Source organism: Hyalella azteca, unplaced genomic scaffold (assembly GCF_000764305.2).
Source record: "Hyalella azteca isolate HAZT.00-mixed unplaced genomic scaffold, Hazt_2.0.2 contig7624, whole genome shotgun sequence".
Taxonomy (NCBI): domain Eukaryota; kingdom Metazoa; phylum Arthropoda; class Malacostraca; order Amphipoda; family Hyalellidae; genus Hyalella; species Hyalella azteca.
Window position 1 is genome coordinate 2,959 of NW_025937745.1, and position 23,172 is coordinate 26,130.

The 23,172-nt window shown below is 39.9% G+C and overlaps 2 protein-coding genes across 5 annotated transcripts; one reads left to right on the forward strand and one right to left on the reverse strand.

Moving 5' to 3' along the window:
• Positions 1 to 1,440: 1,440 nt before the first annotated feature.
• LOC108666517 (RNA polymerase-associated protein CTR9 homolog) lies at positions 1,441 to 15,611 on the forward strand. 4 transcript variants are annotated; one of them, XM_018153405.2, is made up of 18 exons: positions 1,536 to 1,576; positions 1,840 to 1,941; positions 2,635 to 2,772; positions 3,525 to 3,671; positions 5,077 to 5,394; positions 5,985 to 6,076; positions 6,197 to 6,227; positions 6,773 to 6,877; positions 7,492 to 7,623; positions 8,217 to 8,395; positions 9,088 to 9,296; positions 10,095 to 10,276; positions 10,533 to 10,713; positions 11,314 to 11,462; positions 11,861 to 11,977; positions 12,188 to 12,333; positions 12,869 to 13,118; positions 13,699 to 15,611. In XM_018153405.2, the coding sequence occupies exons 2-18, from the start codon at positions 1,855 to 1,857 to the stop codon at positions 14,497 to 14,499; spliced, it is 3,264 nt and encodes a 1,087-aa protein (XP_018008894.1). In that variant the 5' UTR covers positions 1,536 to 1,576; positions 1,840 to 1,854; the 3' UTR covers positions 14,500 to 15,611. The 4 variants fall into 4 exon arrangements, with proteins under 4 accessions (XP_018008893.1, XP_018008894.1, XP_018008892.1 ...); XM_018153404.2 differs by lacking the exons at positions 1,536 to 1,576; positions 6,197 to 6,227 and adding an exon at positions 1,441 to 1,481 and having other exon boundaries at positions 5,985 to 6,107; XM_018153403.2 differs by lacking the exon at positions 6,197 to 6,227 and having other exon boundaries at positions 5,985 to 6,107.
• A 25-nt stretch (positions 15,612 to 15,636) lies between these two features.
• Positions 15,637 to 22,808, reverse strand: LOC108666507 (lipase 1). Its single transcript, XM_018153393.2, has 9 exons — positions 22,227 to 22,808; positions 21,443 to 21,965; positions 20,913 to 21,027; positions 20,497 to 20,647; positions 19,856 to 19,948; positions 19,267 to 19,431; positions 18,774 to 18,858; positions 17,697 to 17,839; positions 15,637 to 16,888 (listed from the first exon to the last, which is right to left on the reverse strand). Exons 1-9 carry the CDS (start codon positions 22,806 to 22,808, stop codon positions 16,724 to 16,726), a joined length of 2,022 nt encoding a protein of 673 aa, XP_018008882.1. The 3' UTR covers positions 15,637 to 16,723.
• Between the last annotated feature and the right edge of the window lie 364 nt (positions 22,809 to 23,172).

Below are 23,172 nucleotides of genomic sequence, written 5' to 3' on the forward strand. Positions count from 1 at the left end.
TAAAGGTAGTAAATGTATGATTTCCCAACTTGCTTTATGCTACATAGGTAGGTAGTAAAAATGTTGAACTTTATGCCATTATTTTTAGTTTTGCAACATTTTGATTAGTTAAGCTGCTACAACATTTCTCTGAAATGTGGGATTACTGTCCCAATTTACCCTGCCCGTCCCTTAATTCCCTGTTTGACAGTATGCCCTTATTTTGCCATGTTCTATAAATTTTGCATTTTCTTTCCTTTTTTGAAAAATCCATAGGAGTAAAATGTTTTTTTTTTCTATTGCATATGTGTGTGAAATCACTGATAGATTGGTTGACAAACAAAGAAGTTAGAAAGTGACCAAGCTGGTCCCCTTAGTTAAAGGTACCTAGTGACTGCTTAGTAAAAGCTTGAGAGTTAAAATTGCTCTTAAATGTCACACTTCAGAGATTGGATGCACTTTGGGGCTCTAACATTATTATTGTTTTTCCCGGTGTTTGATTGTATTTTGTTGGCTAAATGCATTTGGTGTTGTGCGACTGTGAAATTGGGCTCTGAATGTCAACATCCGATCTGGATCAGTAATTTTAGAACAGCTTCAATATAACCAACTTTCCAAAATTAGAAAAAGAAACTGGTAATATAGAGCTGCAAATTTTTGTATTAAAACTAAATAGAGTAGTAATTTGAAACTGAATAGAGTAATTAAGCTCTAAAAGAGTAAAATTTAAACAATGATTTTGAAACTGCAACATACCGGTATCAATTAAATGGAACTTGAAATTTTCACTTGAATCTTGCACATTCCTAATAATGTGTTTTAGAATTTGAGTCCTTGAAGGTTCAGTAACAACTACCTATCAGGCATTTACTGAATCTTAACAGAATTAATTTGAAAAGATGATGTTCTGCTGCTTTAGAAATCCATTTGTGGATTAGAATGTACATGTTTTATACACCTGTTTGTTTCTGTGTCTTCTACACCTGGAGTATAGTAATCTTGCATAGAATTTTTCTTCATTAAATGCTGCTAAAATTATTTATATAACTAATAATAGGTAAAATAATTTAATGAATTGGTATAACTATGTTGTAGCAGAAGGTCATTATTGAACTCAAATATAGAAGTATTTGTAATTTTTGTGGCTCAGATCATCTGTAGGGGCTCTTCATAAAATGTGTCTGATATTCATGTGATGTTGTGCAGGTCATTGAGCTGGACCTGTCAGCACTGCCGGATGGGGATGAAGTGCTCAGTATTCTTACTAATGAGAAGGTCCCTCTCAGCTACTGGGTGGATCTTGCTGTAAGTTTTTCATGCCAGTCTTGTATGATCAGTTGTGATAGGTACCTATGTGTTCTTACTAATGAGAAGGTCCCTCTCAGCTACTGAGTGTATCTTGCCGTAAGTATTTAATGCTGGTCTTGTATGATCAGTTGTGATAGGTACATACTTTTCTTACTAATGAGAAGGTCCCTCTCAGCTACTGGGTGGATCTTGCTGTAAGTATTTCATGCTGGTCTTGTATGATCAGTTGTGATAGGTACGTGTTCTTACTAATGAGAAGATCCCTCTCAGCTACTGGGTGGATCTTGCTGTATCTTGCATGATGGTTTGTTATTTTGTTTCAAGAAATCTTTGCACTGATTAATTGTGTAAATTTACTTTTATGATTGTAATTGTGTAAATTTACTTTTTCATGCAACATCAATTTAAGGCTGTAATATTCTATTGTTTTCAAATATATGTACGTATTCTGCATTAAATTTAGAGAAGTATGATTTTGTGCTTTTCAAATCATGGTAAAAGTAAGGAACAACTGTCAAGTTGCATTCCAGATTCTGAAGTTTTCTTTTTCAGATTGAGTACTACAAAATGGGCAAAATTGAAGAGTTTGTTCAAATTTTGGAAGCCAGTCGTACATCTGCCAGCATCTCTTACCCTGACTATGAACGAGACCAGGTGATAAATTTGTTATGAATAAGTAAATATTTTAGTTATGGTATAGGTATTCTCCTCTAATATATTTTATTAAATTCAAGATTCATAAACTGGGATTATTGGGCCAAATAATAACATATTGCAGTCCATGGCTAAATTTTCACAGATTGAAATAGTTGCTGCAGAAACAGTAAATTTAAACTTTCATGTGAAGCATCTGAAATTACTTTTTCAAAATTGCTATAATGATAGATTTCTAAATGCTGCTCTGCCTAGCACTGTCAAGAAGAGGATTGCCATACTCATGTTCCATCATAATATGTATCCTATTCCAATTGAGACAGTTATAATATAGGTAAAAATCAGATCACTGTTTTCCTACTTTAAAACATTAAAACATGAGAATAAGAACCCAAACTTCTCATTTCTTACAAAAAATTCCTATAATATCATATTCAACCACAGCTTCAAGCCTATGTTGAAAGCTTGTTCATGTATGAGCTCTGAGATGACTAAGTTAGTGTTAGAGAAATTACTTACTGATCTGTTTATGAACTCTGAATTTTTTTATGAATAGTTATGCTGAAGTTGATTATTTCTTGGGCAATAATTGTTGAGGATTCCAAGATATTATTTGTTTGTTTATATGTATGATGATTATAATATGGAGACAGGAATCAATATGCATCATATTAACTTCAATTTTTATTTTAGATGCGTTGCATTGACTCCTTGGCTGCGTACTATGTACAATGTGCCAACAAAGAAAAGGACAAAACTGCCAAGAAGGAGCTCTTCCAAAAAGCCACACATTTATATACAGCAGCTGACAAGATCATCATGTATGACCAGGTTTGTTAGAATAGATTCCTGAGCTGTGTAGGGTGTGTCAAAAAAATATTTTTCTGTGCTTGAATTTGGCTTTCTATACCACTTCGATAGGGTCATAGGCTGGGAGTAATTTTTTAGAATTATACTTCGATGTTTTTTAAGATTACCCAGCAATCAATTAGTCTGTTATAAAATGGTTTTACATTCTTGGATTTAATTACAATTTTGATTTTTGATTTAGTGGGTCCCTCCTTACCCTCACATCTTAGTGAGTCCCTCCTTACCCTCACATCTTAGTGGGTCCCTCCTTACCCTCACATCTTAGTGGGTCCCTCCTTACCCTCACATCTTAGTGGGTCCCTCCTTACCCTCACATCTTAGTGGGTTAGGTGGGGCCACATTGGGGTCCCAAGTAACAATTATGTGCCTTAGTCACATGGGGGTGTGCCACGCCAGCACAAAAATTGATTGAAAACAATGCATGTGCAATTGCAAAAACAACTGCGATGCATTAATGGGCATGTTTAAGAAAATAGGGCCAAAGAAGAAAATGGGGCCAAAGGCTTTTTACTGATGTGAAATTTTGGACATAAATAGGCGAAATTTTTGCTGTATCAATTTTTGTAGGTGAAATTGTAACAGATAAATATTAAGGATCAGAATGGTTTTTTTAGTACGTAGTATTGGAGTATTCAATTCATTAGGAGCATTCTTTTGACTTCAATTACTATTATATTTGATTTATTAAACCTCAGATGTCATTTTAATGACAGAACCACCTGCTGGGGCGAGCATATTTGTGTCTGCTGGAGGGCGACAAGCTCGAGCAAGCTGACCAGCAGTTCAACTTCGTCCTCAACCAGTCCCCCAACAACATCCCTTCACTGCTGGGCAAAGCCTGCATTGCTTTCAATAAGAAGGTACATTTTCACGACATTTCAACAGTTTCAATTTATATTTTATCAGTTCAATGTTTCAATGCAAACAGCTTTGTTTCAGCGCAAAAAGCATGCATGGCCTTCAATAAGAAGGTATATTTCCACGACATTTCAACAGTTTCAACCTAAATCTGTTGAATCAATTCGATTTATTCATGCAAAAAGATTAAATGTTCCAATGCAAGAAGCATGCATCGCTTTCAATAAGAAGGTACATTTCCACTACAGTTCAATACTTTCAACTTTAATCTCTTTTATCAAATTAATGTTTCAATGCAAAAAGCTTTGTGTTTCAGTGCAAAAATCTTTGTGTTTCAATGCAAAAAGCATGCATGGGCTTCAATAAGAAAGTATATTTTCACAACATTTCAACAGTTTCAACCTAAATCTGTTGAATAAATTCAATTTATTCATGCAAAAAGTTTAAATGTTCCAATGGAAGAAGCATGCATTGCTTTCAATAAGAAGGTACATCCACAACAGTTCAACACATTCAACTTTATATTTTATCAATTCAATGTTTCAGTGCAAAAACTTTCAAAGTTTCAGTGCAAAAATCTTTTATGTTTCAGTGTAAAAAGCATGCATGGCCTTCAATAAGAAGGTATATTTCCACAACAGCTAGGTAGTACCTATACAGTTTCAACCAAAATCTCTTCAACATTTTTCTCTGTATTGCATGACGGTTTCACTGCAAAAAATTTCCATAGGTTATATAAAAAAGCATACATTACTTTTAATTATTTAAAAGTTGCAGTTAATAAGTCTATTAAAACATGATACATTTTAGCTTTATTGGCTGAAAAATGCTTCTTGTGTGGGCTTGTGTGTCTTGTGTGGGACTGTTTTTGGGTACAAGAGGGTGCAACTCAACACTTTACACATATATTACATTATATTACTCATATACAAGACTATGTATAATTGCTCTTATACAATAGTAAGTGCAATTGCTCGTATGTAATACCTTGGACAATAGTAGTTGGTTTACTTATAATGGCATGACTTATAATGTCATGCCATTCAAATCATCTTTAAATCAGGTACCAATGCATTGTAATTAATAATTGCATTTGCAATTGTCTTATAAGTAATATAAATCAATGCATTGGCCACTATACGTCTTTTCCAGCTGTACGTATTAGATTACCTACATTACTCTGAGTGCATATGGAATTACATTGAGCATTTGAAGTTATTCATACGTACTTTATCAGATAAGATAAGTACTTAAATAAGCTCCTCTTTAAGCTTTCATTACTTTTCTTCACCTGGTGCTATAATTCCGGTGATATCCAGAAAATAATCTTAAAGAAAGTTTTTTTTTCTAACATAAACAATGAGAAACCATCATAATATTTTTTATTTATATAACATTTACAAACAGGATTACCGCGGTGCGCTGGCGTTCTATAAGAAAGCCCTACGCACGGCACCCAACTGCCCGGCTGCCGTACGCCTTGGTATCGGTCATTGCTTCGTCCGCCTTAACAACCCCACCAAGGCGCGGCTTGCCTTCGAGCGCGCCTTGGACTTGGACCCTAACTGTGTGGGGGCCTTGGTTGGCCTTGCAGTCCTTGACCTCAACATGAAGAAACCTGAGAATATAAGGAAAGGCGTGCAGAAGCTGTCACTGGCGTATAAGATTGATATCACTAACCCTATGGTGCTCAATCATCTAGCAAACCACTTCTTCTTCAAGCAGGTAAATTCGACCGTGTCTCTATGAATTTATTTAGATTTTTAGTTATTATCATTGTTGGATGTTTATTTGAAGTGATGTCTTTTATTTGCAACTGTACATATTTGTCGGCCTATTTTTGTGCTTACCTAATAAGTGTAAAGTACTTTTTTATGTTAAAAGAAGATATTAGTCGTAATACATTACTCCTGGTTTCTGATGATTTTTCCATTGATTTACACGTTTATTTAAATGAGTTTCTTGCAATTTTATCTATTCGATTCCCATACCGGTAGTACCGTATATTAATAAAAGCTTACTAACTAGACTACACTAGTAAAATCTAAAGAAATTTAGGAACTTTGTTCTGGAGTATACTGAAGTGGAGCTGATTTAAATGCAGATTTATTCCTATTTTGATCGATCGTTCACAAGGAAAAAAATAACCGAATAACTAAATTAAACTAAAATAAACTCTAAAGTAATTAAGTAACATTTTTCAGGACTATACTACGGTGGAGCTGATTTTAATGCAATTATATTTTCCCACCAAGAAATAAGTAACTAACTAAACTAGCCAATAAACTGTGAAGTAACAACTTATCATTGTGCAGGATTACACCAAAGTGGAACAGCTCGCCCTCCACGCCTTCCACAACACCGAGAACGAAGCGATGCGCGCCGAGAGCTGCTACCAGGTCGCCAGGGCCTTCCATGTACAGGAGGACTACTCGCAGGTGCTGTGCACGTCTGGTCGTGTAGTGTGTAGTGTGTGGTGTGTAGTGGGGGGGTGGTGTGTATGGTGGAGCTGCTACCAGGTCGCCAGGGCCTTCCATGTGCAGGAGGACTACTCGCAGGTGCCAGGCGGCGTCTGGTCGTGTAGTGTGTGGTGAGGGGGTGTAGTGTGTAGTGTATGGTGAGGGGGTTGTGTAGTGTCTGGTGTATGGTGAGAGGTGGTATTTGGAGTGGTGTATGGTGTGGAGTGTGGTGTGTGTTGTGGAGCTGCTACTAGTTGGTCAAAGCCTTCCGCGTCCAGGAGGTCTACTTACAGGCGCACTATGGTAAGGGTTGGAGTGGACTGTAGGAAGAGTGGAATAATGTGTGTGTGAGACGTGGTTATGAAGTTCAGTATGTGTGTAGTGGGCATAGATTATATATAATGACTATGTAGCGAGTGTGAGAGAAACGTTTGTATTGTGGGTTTGAAGCCAACATCGATCGTTGGTGAAAAGCTCCAACTGCTAATCCGCTTTAATATTAATGTACTATTGTGGCCTTTATTTCTCTGATCATTATGTGGTATGTGAGTAAAACGCATGCATGTGGATTAAATATCTGTATATTACGGATAAATTTAACCATTTTTGTCTGTTTATGCTAAAATGACTCCCGCTAAACGCAGGCATTCCAGTACTACTACCAAGCCACGCAGTACGCGAGTCCCAACTTCGTGCTCCCTCACTACGGACTTGGTCAGATGTACATCAACAGAGGCGACACTGAGAACGTCAGTGGTTATTTGTTATATAATTGATAATAATAATGATAATAATACGTGAGTTGTTGTTTATTACATAATTTATAATTATAATAATAATATGCGAGTTGTCATTTGTTATACAATTAATAATAATAATACGCGAGTTGTTATTTGTTACATAATTAATAATAATAATGGTACATGGTTGTTTGTTACATAATCTTGATTAGATTCCGTGAGAAATTTAGGCTTGAGTCTCTTGCTCACTTACACAACTTTGATGAAATTTATTGGTCGTTATTATATTGTTAATATTTATTCGAATCTGATAGAAATCTTAACAGAAATAATTTATCAGAATTACTCCCATTTCAATGAGTACACTGTATCGGATACATAAGGTTCTTCATTTCATAAGAGTGCGGTTTCACTGAAAGCAGCTTCTTATGAAGAGTGTTTTTGTACAGGCCGTGCAGTGCCTGTACAGCTCGCTGGTTTATGTACAAAATTTGTGTAAATTTGCGTTATATACAAAATTGGTGTAAATTTGTGTTATACACAAAATTTGGTGTAAATTTGTGTTATATACAAAATTTGTGTTATATAAAAAATTTGTGTTTATACTCCTTTTCTTTGTACAGGCCGCGCAGTGCTTCGAGAAAGTCCTGAAAGCGCAGCCTGGTAACTACGAGACCATGAAAATTTTGGGTTCGCTCTATGCTGCTTCCACCTCATCTTCAAAACGTGACCTCGCACGCCAGCATCTCAAGAAAGTAAGAAGTGAATATTTTCTTCAAATATTTCAATGGCATGTATTGACTCAGACATTGGACAACAAATTTATTGAAACCGAATCTGAAATTAACCTTTCTTGTTTTTCATTTATTATTATATTTTTTTTATCAATTGTGATCTCTAAGATGCCAGTGCCTTTCCTTCCTTGCCAGGTTCAGATCTCTGGGTATTTCAAATCTCACGCCAGTTGTTGGTGGTGTATATAGAGCTTTTGATACAAGATACCTCTGAGCGCTAGATACACTTTACATCATTTACTGCTTCTCCTATGATAACTTTAAAATATCTGTTCTACGGCCTGCTGTTTATAGCTAAACAAGCTCCAGCTGCTTCTACTGCTATTGCTCTGAATCATTTGCTCCACTCGATGGCTGCTAGTCTGACCGTACGGTTACTGTAATCTTACAGCTTTTACTACTTCCACTACTATTGCTCTAAAATACTTGCTCCACTCAATGGCTGCTAGCCTGACCGCGCGGTTACTGTAATCTTACAGCTTTTACTACTTCCACTACTATTGCTCTAAAATATTTGCTCCACTCAACTACCACTAACGGGACCGTCTCTGCAGGTGACCGAGCACTGCCCTGAGGACGTCGAGGCTTGGATTGAGCTCGCACAGATCTTGGAGGGCAGCGACCAGCAGGCGGCGCTGGCAGCCTACCGTACCGCCACGAACCTCATGAAGACGCAGATCAACATGGACGTGCCCTCTGAGATACTTAATAACATCTCCGCACTGCATTTCAGGTGAATAATTTATGGTTTTTGTCGCATTAAAGGTGATTTATTTGCTACTTATGTCGCATTACAGGTGATTCATTTGTTGCTTATGTCGTATATCAGGTGAATTAATTGATGCTTTTGTCGCATTTCAGACGATTTTTGAACTGCTTTGTTACGTTATAGGTGGATTATTCTTGGTTTGGTCGGGCACAGATTAACATGAGCTCACAAGCTACCCAGTATCATTTCCATCCTACATTTCAGGTGATTTGTTTGCTACTTTTGTTCGAGCATAAAATTCTCTGTTACGTGGGTATGGGGGCATTTTTGTTACATTTTAAGTGTTTTATTCATTCATTGATGTTTTACCATTTACTTCCTGTTGCTTGCACTTGCGGCTCATTACTTAGACAACTTTATGATTCTTTATTGCTACAAGATAAAGAATTTACCATCTTTTCCTCCTTAATGACTGGCCGGAAGGCTGAAGAGATAGCCGATTATTAATGACATTGTAATCGAATTTGTGTTATTAATTACTGATACTGTTTCAGGCTAAACAACTTGCCGGAGTGCGGGAAGATGCTGTGCAAATAGGATTCATAGAATTGTTTATTTATCATTTATCACGTTTTAGGCTATGCAACTTTCCATGATTGTGAGATGGTGAAAGAAGTGGATTTTTAATAACTTATCAATCACCAATAATGTTTCAGGTTAGGCAACTTGCCAGAGTGCGAGAAGATGCTAAATGAAGCCGTGGAGCGCTGCAATGCAGAGATGGAGCAAGACCCTCAGTATTACGGCTCCATCTCCGTCACTATAAAGTACAACCTGGGGCGACTCCATGAGACCTTCTGCCGCTTCAGTGATGCAGAGAGGATATATAAAGAAATTCTCAACGACTACACTAGCTATGTTGACTGTGAGTCGCTATAAAGAAATCCTCAACGACTACACTAGCTATGTTGACTGTGAGTTGCTATAAAGAAATTCTCAACGACTACACTAGCTATGTTGACTGAGTCGCTAAAAAGAAATTCTCAACAACTACACTAGCTATGTTGACTGAGTCGCTAAAAAGAAATTCTCAACGACTACACTAGCTATGTTGACTGTGAGTCGCTCTCATTGCGACAATTACAGTTTTTGGCTTCTTGATACAAGATCAATTTGACAGTTGTTAATCAAATTTAATCTATGGTCTTGAACAAAACTTTAAGTTGATGGATTTAAACTTTAAATCGGGTGGATTTAAACCAAACTTTGGATGGATTAATCGTGTTGAGATATTTTAAAGGTAGGTTCAATAAGTTGACTTGCTGGGAGCACGGCAGGAGGTTGGATGATGATTTTGTCTCGAGTAAAAATTGCTTGAATAAATTAAAAACGATGTAAAGCAGCTTTCTTCAAAAGCTGTTGAGCAAATGGCAAGAAGAAAGCGCAAATTAGGTACTCAATATGTTTTAAAAATATTTTGTAATATTCAACTTTTGCTCGTAATTTTAAGTGGATGGATTAAGTTATTACATTATTTAAGTGGATGTGCTAAAACTGCTGAGCAAATGGCAAGAAAGGAGCGCAAATAACTTGATATGCTTGAAAAATATTTCGTAATATTCAATTTTTGCTCGTAATTTTAAGTGGATGGATTAAGTTATTTTGGATTAAGTTATAACATTATTTAAGTTTATGTGCTATTTTACCCGTATTGTTACTGCAGGTTACCTACGGTTGGGATGCATGTCTCGTGATAGGGGCCAGATTTACGATGCTTCTGACTGGTACAAAGAAGCCTTGCGTATGAACAACGAGCATCCGGACGCATGGTCGCTCATGGGCAACCTGCATCTTGCCAAGAACGAGTTCGGTCCTGGACAGAAGAAATTTGAACGTATCCTGAAGGTGCGTTGAACATCATTTCTTGAATAAGTATTGTTAATATATAATAATACATTCTATTATAAATGAATCTTTAATAATAACAATGATATTCTTCCTTTTCTCTTCGCGAATAATTCACGGTATTTGCCCATGATCAAAGTTGCTTTCTTCAACACCCAAATGCTCGCCAAGACTTCTAGCCATGCAGTATTTCCTTTTATCTTATGTCCAAAGATATCCAGTTTTAACTGCATTCGTTGTTTTTTTTTCTTTGCAGAACCCAAGTACGGCCCAAGACTCTTACTCGCTAATCGCACTAGGCAACGTGTGGCTCACTACGCTGCATCAGCCTCAGCGAGACAAGCAGAAGGAGATCAAACACCAGGAGCGCGCCCTCGCCATGTACAAGCAGGTCCTCAAGACCGATCCGAAGAATATCTGGGCTGCCAATGGCATAGGTGAGGTTTTAAGGTCCTTTTATACGGGGACAGTAGTGGCGGCCAGTATGGTACAGTACTGCACAGTAGTGGCGGACAGAATGGTACAGTACTGCACAGTAGTGGCGGACAGAATGGTACAGTACTAGATAGTAGTGGCGGAGAAAATGGTACAGTACTGGACAGTAGTGGCGGACAGAATGGCACAGTACTAGACAGTAGTGGCGAACAGTATGGTACAGTACTAGCGGTAGTAAGTACTGTACAGTAGTGTCGGCCAGTACCAACATTCAAATGCTAACTGCAACTAACTATCCTGCTATTGGTCTCGTATAAAAGGTAACAGGGTCCTTTTGTGGCCAGAAGCGCATATATCCGAGGCCAATATCTCGGTGTAGAGCAACGGTTACCGTAGTAGTTTAAATTTGCACTGGATGCCATAAGTTATCCCGTGTGCAAGCGCTTCTAGTCCCAGTAGTAATGCAGTCGTACTGCTGAATGCTTTCTAGCGAAGCCACTACCAGAAGACTTATTCTTATCACTTGTTTATTTATATTTTATATTTTTCCTATTGAATACAATTCATAGTTTTTATAAAATGCACAATAACGATTCCCACAGGAGCTGTCTTGGCGCACAAGGGCCACATCAACGAGGCACGCGACATCTTCGCTCAAGTTCGTGAAGCAACAGCTGACTTCAGTGACGTTTGGATGAACATCGGACACATCTACGTCGAACAAAAGCAGTACATAAGCGCTATACAAATGGTGTGTCTATATGCTGTTAGCACTTGCGTGGCGCAGGAAGAGTGTATCTCTGTTTATGCTCTGTAGGACACCGAGCCTAGAACAGAAATAGTTTTTCTATGCGGTACGGATGAACTTGTGAACAGATTTTGCCATTCTTAAACTTTACATAGTTGAAGTGCTGCTGTTGACATGTAATCCTATAAAAATCGTCTGTGTTACAGGTATGCTTTTGCGTTTTATATTATAGAACTGAAATGTATTTGTAGTACGGTATCCTTAGTATGTATTTCGGACACAGCAGTCCCAGGCAGCGCTGGAGCGCTGCATTCATTCAACGAGACTTGAGACAAACTAAAACTGTCATGTATATTTTATGAACGTTTGCCTCGTGTATATTTTATGAACTTTTGCCACAGTACGAGAACTGCCAGAAGAAGTTCTTCCGTCATCCCAACGTGGAAGTCTTGAGCTACCTTGCTCGAGCTTACTTCAGAGCTGGCAAACTGCAGCAAGCGATGCTTACTCTTATTAAGGTTAGTGTCTTTTGCTTGCTAGTGTTCTTTTCTGCATCGTACTGCACGATCAAAGCTAACACTTCTCCGCAAATTTTGATGTACACGTCAATTACTGCTTGAAGTGCATTTATGGTTGGTATAGCTTCGAGAATATTTTTGTACTTCAACGTATATTTATATCTTGAACATTTTGGGGCTATCAAAAATAATTACATGGACTTGTTACAGGCGCGTCACGTGGCGCCCCAGGACACGGTGGTGCTGTACAACTTGGCGCTGGTGCTGCAGAGGCTCGCCACAGCCGTGCTGAGGGACGAGAAGAGCGGCCTCGCCTCCGTGCTGCGGGCCACACAGCACCTCACGCTCGCGCACAAGTCAGGCTTTTGCTCTTGTGGTTTGAACGGAGTGACTGAAATGGTCGGGGTCTTGCTGTAGTGGTCTGAGCTGGATGGTGGTAGTGGTCGGGGTCTTGCTGTAGTGGTCTGAGCTGGATGGTAGAAGTGGTCGGGGTCTGAGCTGAATGATGGAAGTGGTCGGGGTCTTGCTGTAGGGGTCTGAGCTGGATGGTGGAAGTGGTTGGGGTCTTGCTGCAGTGGTCTTAGGTGGATGGTGCAAGTGGTGTGGTCTTGCTGTTGTGGTCTGAGCTGGATAATGGTAGTGGTGGGGTCTTACTGTAGTGGCCTGAGCTGGATGGTGGTAGTGGTGGGGTCTTGCTGTAGTGGTCTGAGCTGGATGGTGGAAGTGGTGACTTTGTACTGTGCATCGAGCTGATGATAGATTGCATGCGCGTCTCAATGTATTTTTCATTTTAGACGGTCCTAAAAGAGACCAACTTCCCATTGAAAATTCGGGACGATACCGACATGAGACATCTCATTGTTTATAATTCATATTTCTGCTCATGTACAGGTACTTCCAGCACCTCTCAGTGCACGGAGAACGTCTTCGTTATGACCTGGCAGCGGCAGGGGCGGAGGCGAGTCAGTGCCGGGACCTGCTGAGCCAGGCGCAGTATCACGTGGCGCGCGCCCGACGCCTCGACAACGACGAGCGGCAGCTGAAGGCGCAGCAGGAGGAGCAGATGCGGCGTCTGCAGCACAAGCTGCAGGAGGAGCGTGCCCTCAGGGAGCAGAAGATGCAGGAGGAGGCTATTGCTAAGGTTGCTATACGTTCCATCTCAATTTTGTTGGTTGCATACCATGTATGAAAACAATGAATTAAAGTCTCACTTTATGAAAACGAATCTGATATATAATCTACTTTAATCTCACATCAATGAGATATATTTTTTATAAACCATACCTTCTTTCTCATTTAGTGAGGTATCTGTATATATGCTGTACTACAGTTAATCTCGCAGAAGCTGTATTTGTTATTACCTTCTATTAAGTCTTATCGAAAAGCCGTGGCAAAATAGCGGCCTCAAACATTCTCATATCGCTTCACCTTCCATCGTCGCTCACTCCTGACTAAAATGGTTACTTTTATCTAACACATTGATTAATGCATTACCTCCAATTAAAAACTTTGATTCTAACTTTTTTTTTATTTTAATAAGCCTCTTCATGTTCCAGTCTTGGCTTGAATAAAAGCGCTGGCTCGTATGATTGAAAAATGGTTAAACTGTTAGATTTGTGAATTTTTGTGGTGTTTAATATCGATTGTAAAATATAGGTAAAGTATCATTATTGTAGTTTAAGTATTTTGATAATCCTTTATTAAAAAAATCCAATTTGCAGGCCCGTGCACGTGAGGAGTACAAGGAGAAGATGAAGAGCGCCGTCAAGACGATCCTGACTGAGCCGCCTCCTCAGAAGTCCTCGCGGGGCCGCAAACGTGAACGCGACGGTGAGATCCTTAGTGAAGGATCCGACGACGAGCGACGTAGCGGAGGAGAGGACGGCGGTGGTGGAGGACGTAGCAGGCCCTCGAAGAAGAAGAGACCCTCAAGGAAGGAGGCCGCAGGAGGAGAGTCTAGGAAGCGTGGCAGGTCAGAAGGCCGGCACAAAGAGAAGGCAAAGAAGAATTCCGCCAGAAACGAGGGTCTCTCCGGTAAACAAAAGATGCGTATCGTGTCCAAGGCGACCATATCTGATACTGATTCAGACTCCGATGATGACGCCAAGAGACTCAAGATCGCCGATGATGGTGATGATAAACATGACAACAAAAGGAGAAGGTTGAACTCTGAATCATCCAGGTCTAGGTCTAGGTCAAGGTCCAAGAGTCGTTCTAGGTCAGCTAGTGGGTCTAGGTCAAGATCACGATCTCGATCCAAGAGTAGATCAAGATCAACGAGCAGATCGCGATCTCGTTCAAGAAACCGGTCACGATCAAAGAGTGGATCGAGGTCCCGATCGCGTTCTAGAAGTGGGTCAAGATCCAAGTCAAGAAGCGTTTCAAGATCTCGATCAAGATCAAGAAGTGGTTCGCGATCTCGTTCGAACAGTCGGGCAAGAAGTGGGTCCAGATCCCATTCTCGATCGCGCAGCGGATCTCGTCGAAGATCTAAGTCGGGGAGCGGCAGTGGATCTGATTAGTGCTTCTGATCTACCGTCTCGTCTGCTGAATCGGGGGCTCCTGAACAGCCCAAGCTTCGAGATTTCCAAGCTTATTTTATTGTTCACTGAAAATTTAATTTATTAGACAATCATCATCGATATTCTGATTTTTTTTTTTCAATCTGAATTTGTCATTTTACGTCTTTTATGTCTTAAAAGATGAAGGCTCCTTTTTCGTAAGTGGCTCTTAAATACTTGAGTTGCCGGTAGTGGTTACTGGGGGGAAAAAAGGTTCAATGGAAATTTCTTTCCTACATTAGCGAGCAAATTACTCCTTTCATTACGAATACTGTTCTTTAATCTGTAGTGAGCGCCACAAACTGCTACCACCATTCACGATTATTGTTTTTAATCTGGTTTAGAAGTCCTAATTACGATGGGTTTTCGTCCATCGAGCTTGCATTTGCGCTCAATTCGAGTGAAATTCCTTGGTCGTCTGTTCTTATTACGTATTTTTTTTTTCATCCTGATTTAGTGAGTGATAGGAAATTTTTGCTGATGTTAATAGAACTTTTTAATTTTTGCTGATGTTGATTTTGATTTATTTTCTAGTTCTGTCTAATGGTTTCTAGTTCTAATCATTGATCAAAAACCAGAAATCTATTTTGCAGATAATCGAACATTTTTTTCGTCCAGTTAGACCGATACGTGGACAAGTGTTTTTATGTGTGTCCGCTGGTTATTCTCTTTAAAAATCGGTAACTCGTGCAGCTTGCGTTCAAAATCCATTACCCCGCAACTGACAATTTTGACATCCATTTCAGTTTAGCAAGTTTGACATCCATTTCAGTTTAGCAAGTTTGACATCCATTTCAGTTTCGCAATTTTTACACCCATTTCGCTTCCGCTAGTTTGTAGCTTCTTAATGGAGGAATTAAAGCCAAATACTGTCTTGCTGTTGTCTTATAATTTCTGTTCCATTATTTTGCCCCGTAATGCGAAACTATATGTGTATTATACCGCTAATGTAAGTCTTGAATACGATCGTCTCAAGTGTCCTGTTCTAAACCTCGGTCCCGTAAGCATTAGATAGCAATAGGAGCATCAGTAGATCATTGACGTGTTCAGTAACATAAGTACACGTTACAAAATACCTTGTCTAATTTACCTTCTCAATGTGTTTGATGTTTTTTAACCCGTTTATTGATTATGTTGCTACACTTTTAGGTCCGTCCAAATTTCGAACGACAGCTTCTTGTAGTTATGAAGTTTGAGAATATTTACCTTTAACTGTATTTCTATGCTTCACAAAAAAGTCATGCAATTGCCATGGCAATTCAAAGAATCAGAATAAAACTGTAACTGCATTTCTCTTCAGGGGTTGTGGCTATAATTGTCAGATCTTATGGAATATCTGGAGAGCGAATAATGTAAAAATGAGAATAATATCGATGACCTGAGGTGATCATTATTTACTGGCTTAGCTCAAGCAACAGACTACTTTTATTGCATTATATCATGTTCATATTCTCAAGTGTGTTCGTACTGTTGGGAAATTATGTGCTACTTTGCAATAACCAATGAGTTGAAGGCAGTTTTTTCAGTTCATTTATTTATAACGATGATCGATACATTACTGACTTCTCTCAAATGTTCGGCGCTTGGCTTGAGATCTTTGAAGGCTTATCAGCCGATAACAATTATGCAGCGTCATCTCCTTCTTTCGCTGCATTTTACTCGCAAGCAAAATCTTTGACGTACAATGAGCAAAGTAATAAAAGAAGTTTTTTTTTGTGATTTCACTATCAAGTGCTTCCATAATGAGAAAACTTGGTGACGCAAAAGATCTATCTTGAAAATAGTTGTCTATGCTTTAATGCGTAAATATTCCAAATATCTATAAAATATAAACAATGAAATTTTTCGGTATTAGCTGAATTTAAAACCACCTATGTGCATATTGTGATCATATGCGCTGTGTTATTAGTATTTGTTGAAAGGATTGACATTTACATTGAAATTTATCTATCGCCTCGGTACTAAACTATGCGAACTCTATTCGATGCCATGCGATCGAAATGGCTTTGAAATTCTCCATAGAATTGAAGCCTTTTTCGTTTAAGCCTTTATTTTTGAGTAAGTAAAGTGAATTCAAAAGTTTCCATATCTACAAAATATGGTTAAAATAATTGAATCAATTCCAATTAGTGTGACGCGTTTCCTTTTGATTTGAGGTTCAAAATTCTTTTTTGTTTCAGTTCAATTAAAAGTTTTGACGCCCATACTTGGCCATGGTCGTGATGAGGTCTGTGTGAAGAAGGTGGCGCGCTTGATCCGAATAAACAAAGTCGAAGTGATTGAAAGTCTCGTGTCCAACGAGGTGCTTTTCCGTCACGTTCGGCAGCGCAGCGATGAACTCTTCCACATCCTGTCAGGAGGTTAAGGGTGTAATATTAAAGGTTAATCTGGTAAGTGAAGCAGGTTAGCGTTTTAAAAAATTGAAAAAGTTTGCGGTTTTTGTCACTGTTTAAATAAGAACCAACACCAGGGGCCCCCGCTATAAACTAAAAGAACTGCGTTGTAGCACATCCATGCGACAACATTTCTTCTCGCTTCGAGTCACCGACATGTGGAACAGCGTCCCTGATAGCATCGTTGACGCTCCGAGTATGAACATCTTCAAGAACAGACTAGACGAAGCTATGCAGGAGCATATGTTCAGTCTTAAAATGCCTAGCAAATTACGGAGCAGGCAATAAGTCCAGCAGCTATCTCAATCGATCGTCAGTTATGGAAAGATCGGGTTCCAAAGGCCGGATCCCTTGTGAATCAAGTCACGAAAAGAGCAAGAATCGGCAACAGGCCATGAGCCTATTTCTTCAGTGCCGACACTTCTGCTCTATTCTATTCTATTTAGTCCAGGTGGGTTACGTATTTTGCAATTACATTTCAAATTCTCCGTTACGTGATTTGCTAATGGGACACAAGAAGGTAATACTTAGCGGAATGTGGTATGGATTAATTTAGGCGCCAAACTTGGGTATCAGCCGTAATTGATATGGCTATATACCTGCTGCCGTTGACATGGCTACCTGCTTGCTGCAGTTGACATGGCTAATTGCTACTCATGACATGGCTACCTGCTGCCGCTGACATGGCTGCCTGCCCTTGACATGACTACCTGCTACTCATGACATGGCTACGCCACACATGAAATGGCTACGCAACATGTCTACCTGAGGGGGAGCGAGGAGGTCATTAACGGCCCAGTAGACGGCTGTAGGCACCCGCGTGTGGCTGAGGTCGTAGCGCGGAGGCGTGGCTTGGCCGTACAGCGCCGCGTTGTCGTCGGGACCGAAGTCGAACTTATGGAGACCGTCTGTAGGAACATGCTATGACATTGTCTACACTCAGAAAAATTATACTTTGTCCAAATATTGATAATGTTTCTCCTTCTCCTGTGTGGATCATCCTGATACTCAGAAAAAAAGAGGTTTTGTCCAAATATTGATGAACTTTTTTCTTCTCCTGTGTGGATCATTCTGATGCAGTTTGGCCCAAAAGCAAAGGAAGCACCAGTGCTACGGGCAGAAAGTGTATAACAATTTTTTTCAAAATAACCCATTGATATTCATGAGTGTGGAACTGACAAGAAATAAAGAAATAACGAGACGTAGTCTAAATATTGATGCCATTTTGGACCCTGCGTGGGTCATCTTAACCCACTTTGGGCCAGCACAAGAACGTGTCAGCGCCACGTCCGCTCTCTGCTGGTGCTGCGGGTAGGAAAGGGGGTCAATATTTGAACAATATGATCCCCACAGACTGCTCTATGATGCTATACGTTGCATCTTCAGTGTATAATTATACATATGATGTATTTTTACCTATGTGTTTGGGGAAATTTGTTTGTATGACTTGTATTATCAGCGTATTGCTGTCGTATCAGGCTATTCAGGGTCTGACCTTACAGAGGCGGCACTCTAGCGTGGCCTGGGGCTGCTACGTCCTTAACACATGCTAAGGATATTAAGGATACTCATGGGTACTAAGGTTATTAAGGATACACATGGGTACTAAGGATATTAAGGATACACATGGGTACTAAGGATATTAAGGATACTCATGGGTACTAAGGATATTAAGGATACTAATGGGTACTAAGGATATTAAGGATACTAATGGGTACTAAGGATATTAATGATACACATGGGTACTAAGGATATTAAGGATACTCATGGGTACTAAGGATACACATACTAAGGATTTTAAGGACACACATACTAAGGATATTTTAAGGATACCAAGGATACCTGAGCTGAGCAGCTGGCCCAGATGAGCTGCCAGCCTCACCGACGTGCCGGCAGGGAAGTGAGCCAGGATAAGGGACAGCATCTCCTGTGTACGGAACTTGTGTTACTTGTACTTGTGTTACTTGTGTTATTTGTACTTGGGTTACTTGTACTTGCATTACATCTGCTCGAATTACTGAAACTTACATTACTTTTACTTGTATTACTTGCCCTTGCATTACATTTACCTATATTACTTGTACCTCTATTTTTTCTTGCATGTAATTTATATTCGTTTAAAATGTGTTGCTGTCAACGTCGCTTACTCACATTACTGTCATCACCATCTTTTGCTTGGATTACCGTTACCGCCGTTACTTTATTTTATCACTGTTACCGTGACCAATACCACAAATACCTTCCTGAAGAGGCCAACAAATACCTTCCTGAAGAGGCCAACAAATACCTTCCTGAAGAGGCCAACAAATACCTTCCTGAAGAGGCCAACAAATACCTTCCTGAAGAGGCCAGTGTTGCGGCCTCCCGCCGCAGTGAGGAGGCTGAGGCACAGCTTCCAGGCGAGGCTGCGCGCGCCACAGAAGAACCACATGAAGGCAACCGCCGAGCGGTCCCGGGACAAAACCTGCGCTTTGGCCCCACCTCCTTCCTCTTTGTGTTTCTGTTTATTGGGAATATACAGCTGTATATTTTATGTGTTTAAATCGTACACATGTGGACGCGATTATTCAAGAGAAGTAATATAAATTTTATGGCAGCCGCCGAGCGCTCACGGGGCAAAGCGCGTCTGTTTCTTCTTTCTATTTATGTTCAGTAGAAAAGATACTGAGCTCGATAATATATTTAAATCACTCACATATTACTGATATTACGCAACTATTCAACAGGAATATTACAAATTTATTATCTAATAGAAGTCTTGATGTACTTTGTATGCGAGAATTTCTAACAAGTTTTGATCGTCGATTGGCTACTAAAACTAAGATAAGAGCAGCAATTTAGAGATTCGAAACTCACGACTAATTGTGAAATTCTGGTCGAAATTAGCAAGGTGGGCAAGAATGGGCAGCAGACGTAACACTCACGTATGTGATTCTGGCGAGATTGGTCATTACTTTGACTGGCCCTTGCGACATCTTGCCATATCCTACGGGCGCCATGGCTGAAAAATGTCGAATCTGCATAAAAAATGTTATTTATTAAACGCTCTGCGTTCAAAAGTAAGTAGTTGTAAATATTTTAGTCACATCCGTGCGATAGCTACGTTAAAACAACTACCATCAAGCATCTGATGTTGAAATCATGTTGATTAAGCGGTATAATAGACTGGTAATAGACTTTGTTTCAACGTCAAGACAAGCTTAATAAGAAAGCCATTCTAATTTTTTACACAAAACTTCATGTCTATTTTCCGTTACAAGTATAATGCGTAATATAACCTCATGCGTAATTTCTGCTGAACCTTATGTGTATTTTTCGGTAGATAACGAATGACATATATACTTATTTATTCTATTGGCTTGACCTTATTTACGACCTTATTTATAATGGCATGACCTTATTTACGACCTTACTTATAATGGCATGACCTTATTTACGACCTTATTCAAGATATTTATAATGGCTTGACCTTCTTTACGACCTTATTTATAATGGCATGACCTTATTTACGACCTTACTTATAATGGTATGACCTTATTTACGACCTTATTTATAATGGCATGACCTTATTAGCGAACTTGGGCTTGATGTGACAGGTGAGAGCCAACATCGTGGCGCCTATTGAGTGGCCGATGTAAAAGATGTGTGGCCGATGTGTGGTGGTGATGATGTGGTCCACCATCGCTGGTACATCACGCCGAGACACCTCGTCCAAACTGTGCACATCAACCAGTTGTGTAAATATTACAATTTATTCTTTCAAGCTCATTTTCTCATTTAAGTAAAAAAATATAACTCAGTACTCACTGCAGTGAGTGACAGAGAGCGCATTTTCTCGTCGACGAAAACGTGAAGTCACGGACGGACAGACGGACGGACGGACATGACGAGCACAATAGCGCTTTTTTTCCGTAAATGAGAAAATGTGCTAAAAGAGAATATAAGGAAATATTATTAGAATTTGAATACAAAAAGTGTCACCTGAAGCGCCAGAACTGCGCGTCGTCGCTCTGGAGGCTCGCATGGCGGCGGCTGTAGGCGTTGCCGCGGAAATTTCCCAGCCAGACATCGTAACCCGCGTCAGCCAGCATGAACCCTGTGGGGTAAAGCATGAACCCTGTGGGGTAAAACTGTGGGGTAAAGCGTGAACCCTGTGGGGTAAAGCGTGAACCCTGTGGGTAAAGCGTGAACCTGTGGGGTAAAGCATGAATCCTGTGGAGTAAAGTGTGAACCCTGTGGGGTTAAACGTGATCACTGTGGGGTTAAACGTGATCACTGTGAGGTTGAACGTGAACCCTGTGAGGTTAAACGTGTACACTGTGGGGTTAAACGTTGACGCTGTAGGTAAAGCCTGAACATTGGGGGAAGTGTCAAGCTTAAGCTCTGTGGGGTAAAGCATGAACCCTGCCTAGGGTAATGTCTGAACCCTCTATAAAATCTACAGAAAAACGCGGTGTTTTTTATATTATAAATCCAGTAATACTGTAATAGATAAGCTGAAGTTGACTCACCCAAGGCACTGTCGGGACCTCCGAGTACAAAGTCTGCCGATGAGCTGGCAAAGCCGTGCATGAGGAGCACAGCTTCTTTCTCTCGTACCGTCCCTCTGCCCGTGCGTCTTTTGGCGTCATCGAGAGTAACGTTAAATTCGTTAAGGTAAGCGTGAGTCATCTTTTGGTTATGGCTATCGTTTGAAATTATCGATTCGTTCGGGAGATCATCGAATACCGTCGATTGGTTTCGGTGATCGCGGGACAAGGTCGATTCGCTTTGGTTATCGTGTTTCTTGATCGATTCCTTGTTGTGCTCGTGAGACACGACAGATTTTTTGTTCTTCCCTTGAGGAGTGTCGTTATCGTGTTTTTTGTTGCTCGTTTGCCTATTTTGTCGTATTGCTTTGTCGTGTCGTCTTGAGGCCTTATTGTTATTATCGTTTTGCGGCCCCACGATGCGATGCAGGGTCAGAATGTAATCGTCACTCGTGCGAATGTCGTGGACTTCAGCCGGGTATCCGTGGCGGCGGATCAATTCCGGCTGTGACGAAATGAAATTGCTAAATTAATCGTTTGCGTTTAATCATCGGAATAAGGCTGGTAGTGACTAAGTAAGTGATAGCAACAAAAAGTCAACTAAATAATTTTTCCAGAAAATAATGAGAGGCTTGGGTGAAACTTTGCCACAAGGCAAAAAAAAGTTTTCCGAATTGAACACGGAACCTAATTTAGGGTAATTACTATTGGTCTTGAAGGAAAGTCTGGTCTTCCGACGACCTCAGTAATAATGTTTAAGACTCACCACCTGCAGGTAGAGGTCTTCTGGAGGTTGGGTCTGCTTGCCAACTGAAGACTTCGAGTGGCTGAAAGTCGGTAAATTTTTTAAGTCCCGTCTATTGAGATGGTGGACCGATGACGGATTTCGATGCAAGTGTTGCGTTTGGGGTAATAAAATTGTGAGAGGACCTTCTTTAGGGTAAGTTGATTGTCTTAGCTCGCTGGGTGGTTTTGAAATCGAGTTTTCATCATGTGCCGCGGCACCAAAACCATCCAAGTTTGTAAGGTTTTCATGGTACTTAGTATCCACGAGATGCTCTGGCGGGGAGGCTGAAATAATGTCATCTGTGTCGAAGTGACTTCCATGAATGCGTGTTGTTTGCGTACCTCTTTCTTCATTCGTTCGTTGTGACGCAACAATTGTGTTCGTTTGGCTGACATTTGACTTCGTCGTCGGCAATTCGTTCCCCAAAATGTTGATATGAAAATTAAATTTATGTTTTCTTGTTTCGTTGAAATCGACCTGCAAGACCTCAGACGTCTCAGCTGGGAGCTTGGATTGTATCTCTTCCACGGCGGTATCGTTAGAATGCATGCCGAGAGCCATTAGCTCTGCTAATTTGAAATTTTCAATTTCACTTGGGCATAACTGGTCTAAATTCCAATCGTTTATGTTTCTTATAAAACATCGCACGAGCTCTGATGCGGCTGATGGCTTTGAATTGAAGCCAACGTTCACAAGCATAGACATCTCATCTTCTAGAATTTCTGCGCTAATTGATCTATTACCATAACTTTGTTCTTTGTCTAAAAATAAAGTTCCCTCTTCATTTAATCGAGAATTATTTTGTACGTCGTAGAAATATTCTCTCATATTTAATTTATTTGAAGAGTAACGTGACGGAACTATTTCTTTTGGCACAATTTCAGTTGAATTTGTGTCTGGTAATTCCGCGCTTTGAGTTAGGCTG

Bases quoted from the DNA above. Each gene is read 5' to 3' on its own strand.
- LOC108666517 (XM_018153404.2), top strand. From the start codon at position 1,855: ATGGGCAAAATTGAAGAGTTTGTTCAAATTTTGGAAGCCAGTCGTACA. The intron at 1,942-2,634 runs GTGATAAATTTG...TTTTTATTTTAG, and splicing joins CTGACTATGAACGAGACCAG to ATGCGTTGCATTGACTCCTT. The intron at 13,119-13,698 runs GTTGCTATACGT...TCCAATTTGCAG, and splicing joins AGGAGGAGGCTATTGCTAAG to GCCCGTGCACGTGAGGAGTA.
- LOC108666507 (XM_018153393.2), bottom strand. From the start codon at position 22,808: ATGGCTCTCGGCATGCATTCTAACGATACCGCCGTGGAAGAGATACAA. The intron at 21,966-22,226 runs GTGAGTCTTAAA...ATTTCGTCACAG, and splicing joins AAGACCTCTACCTGCAGGTG to CCGGAATTGATCCGCCGCCA. The intron at 16,889-17,696 runs GTAGACATGTTG...ACCTCCTGACAG, and splicing joins ACCTCCTCGCTCCCCCTCAG to GATGTGGAAGAGTTCATCGC.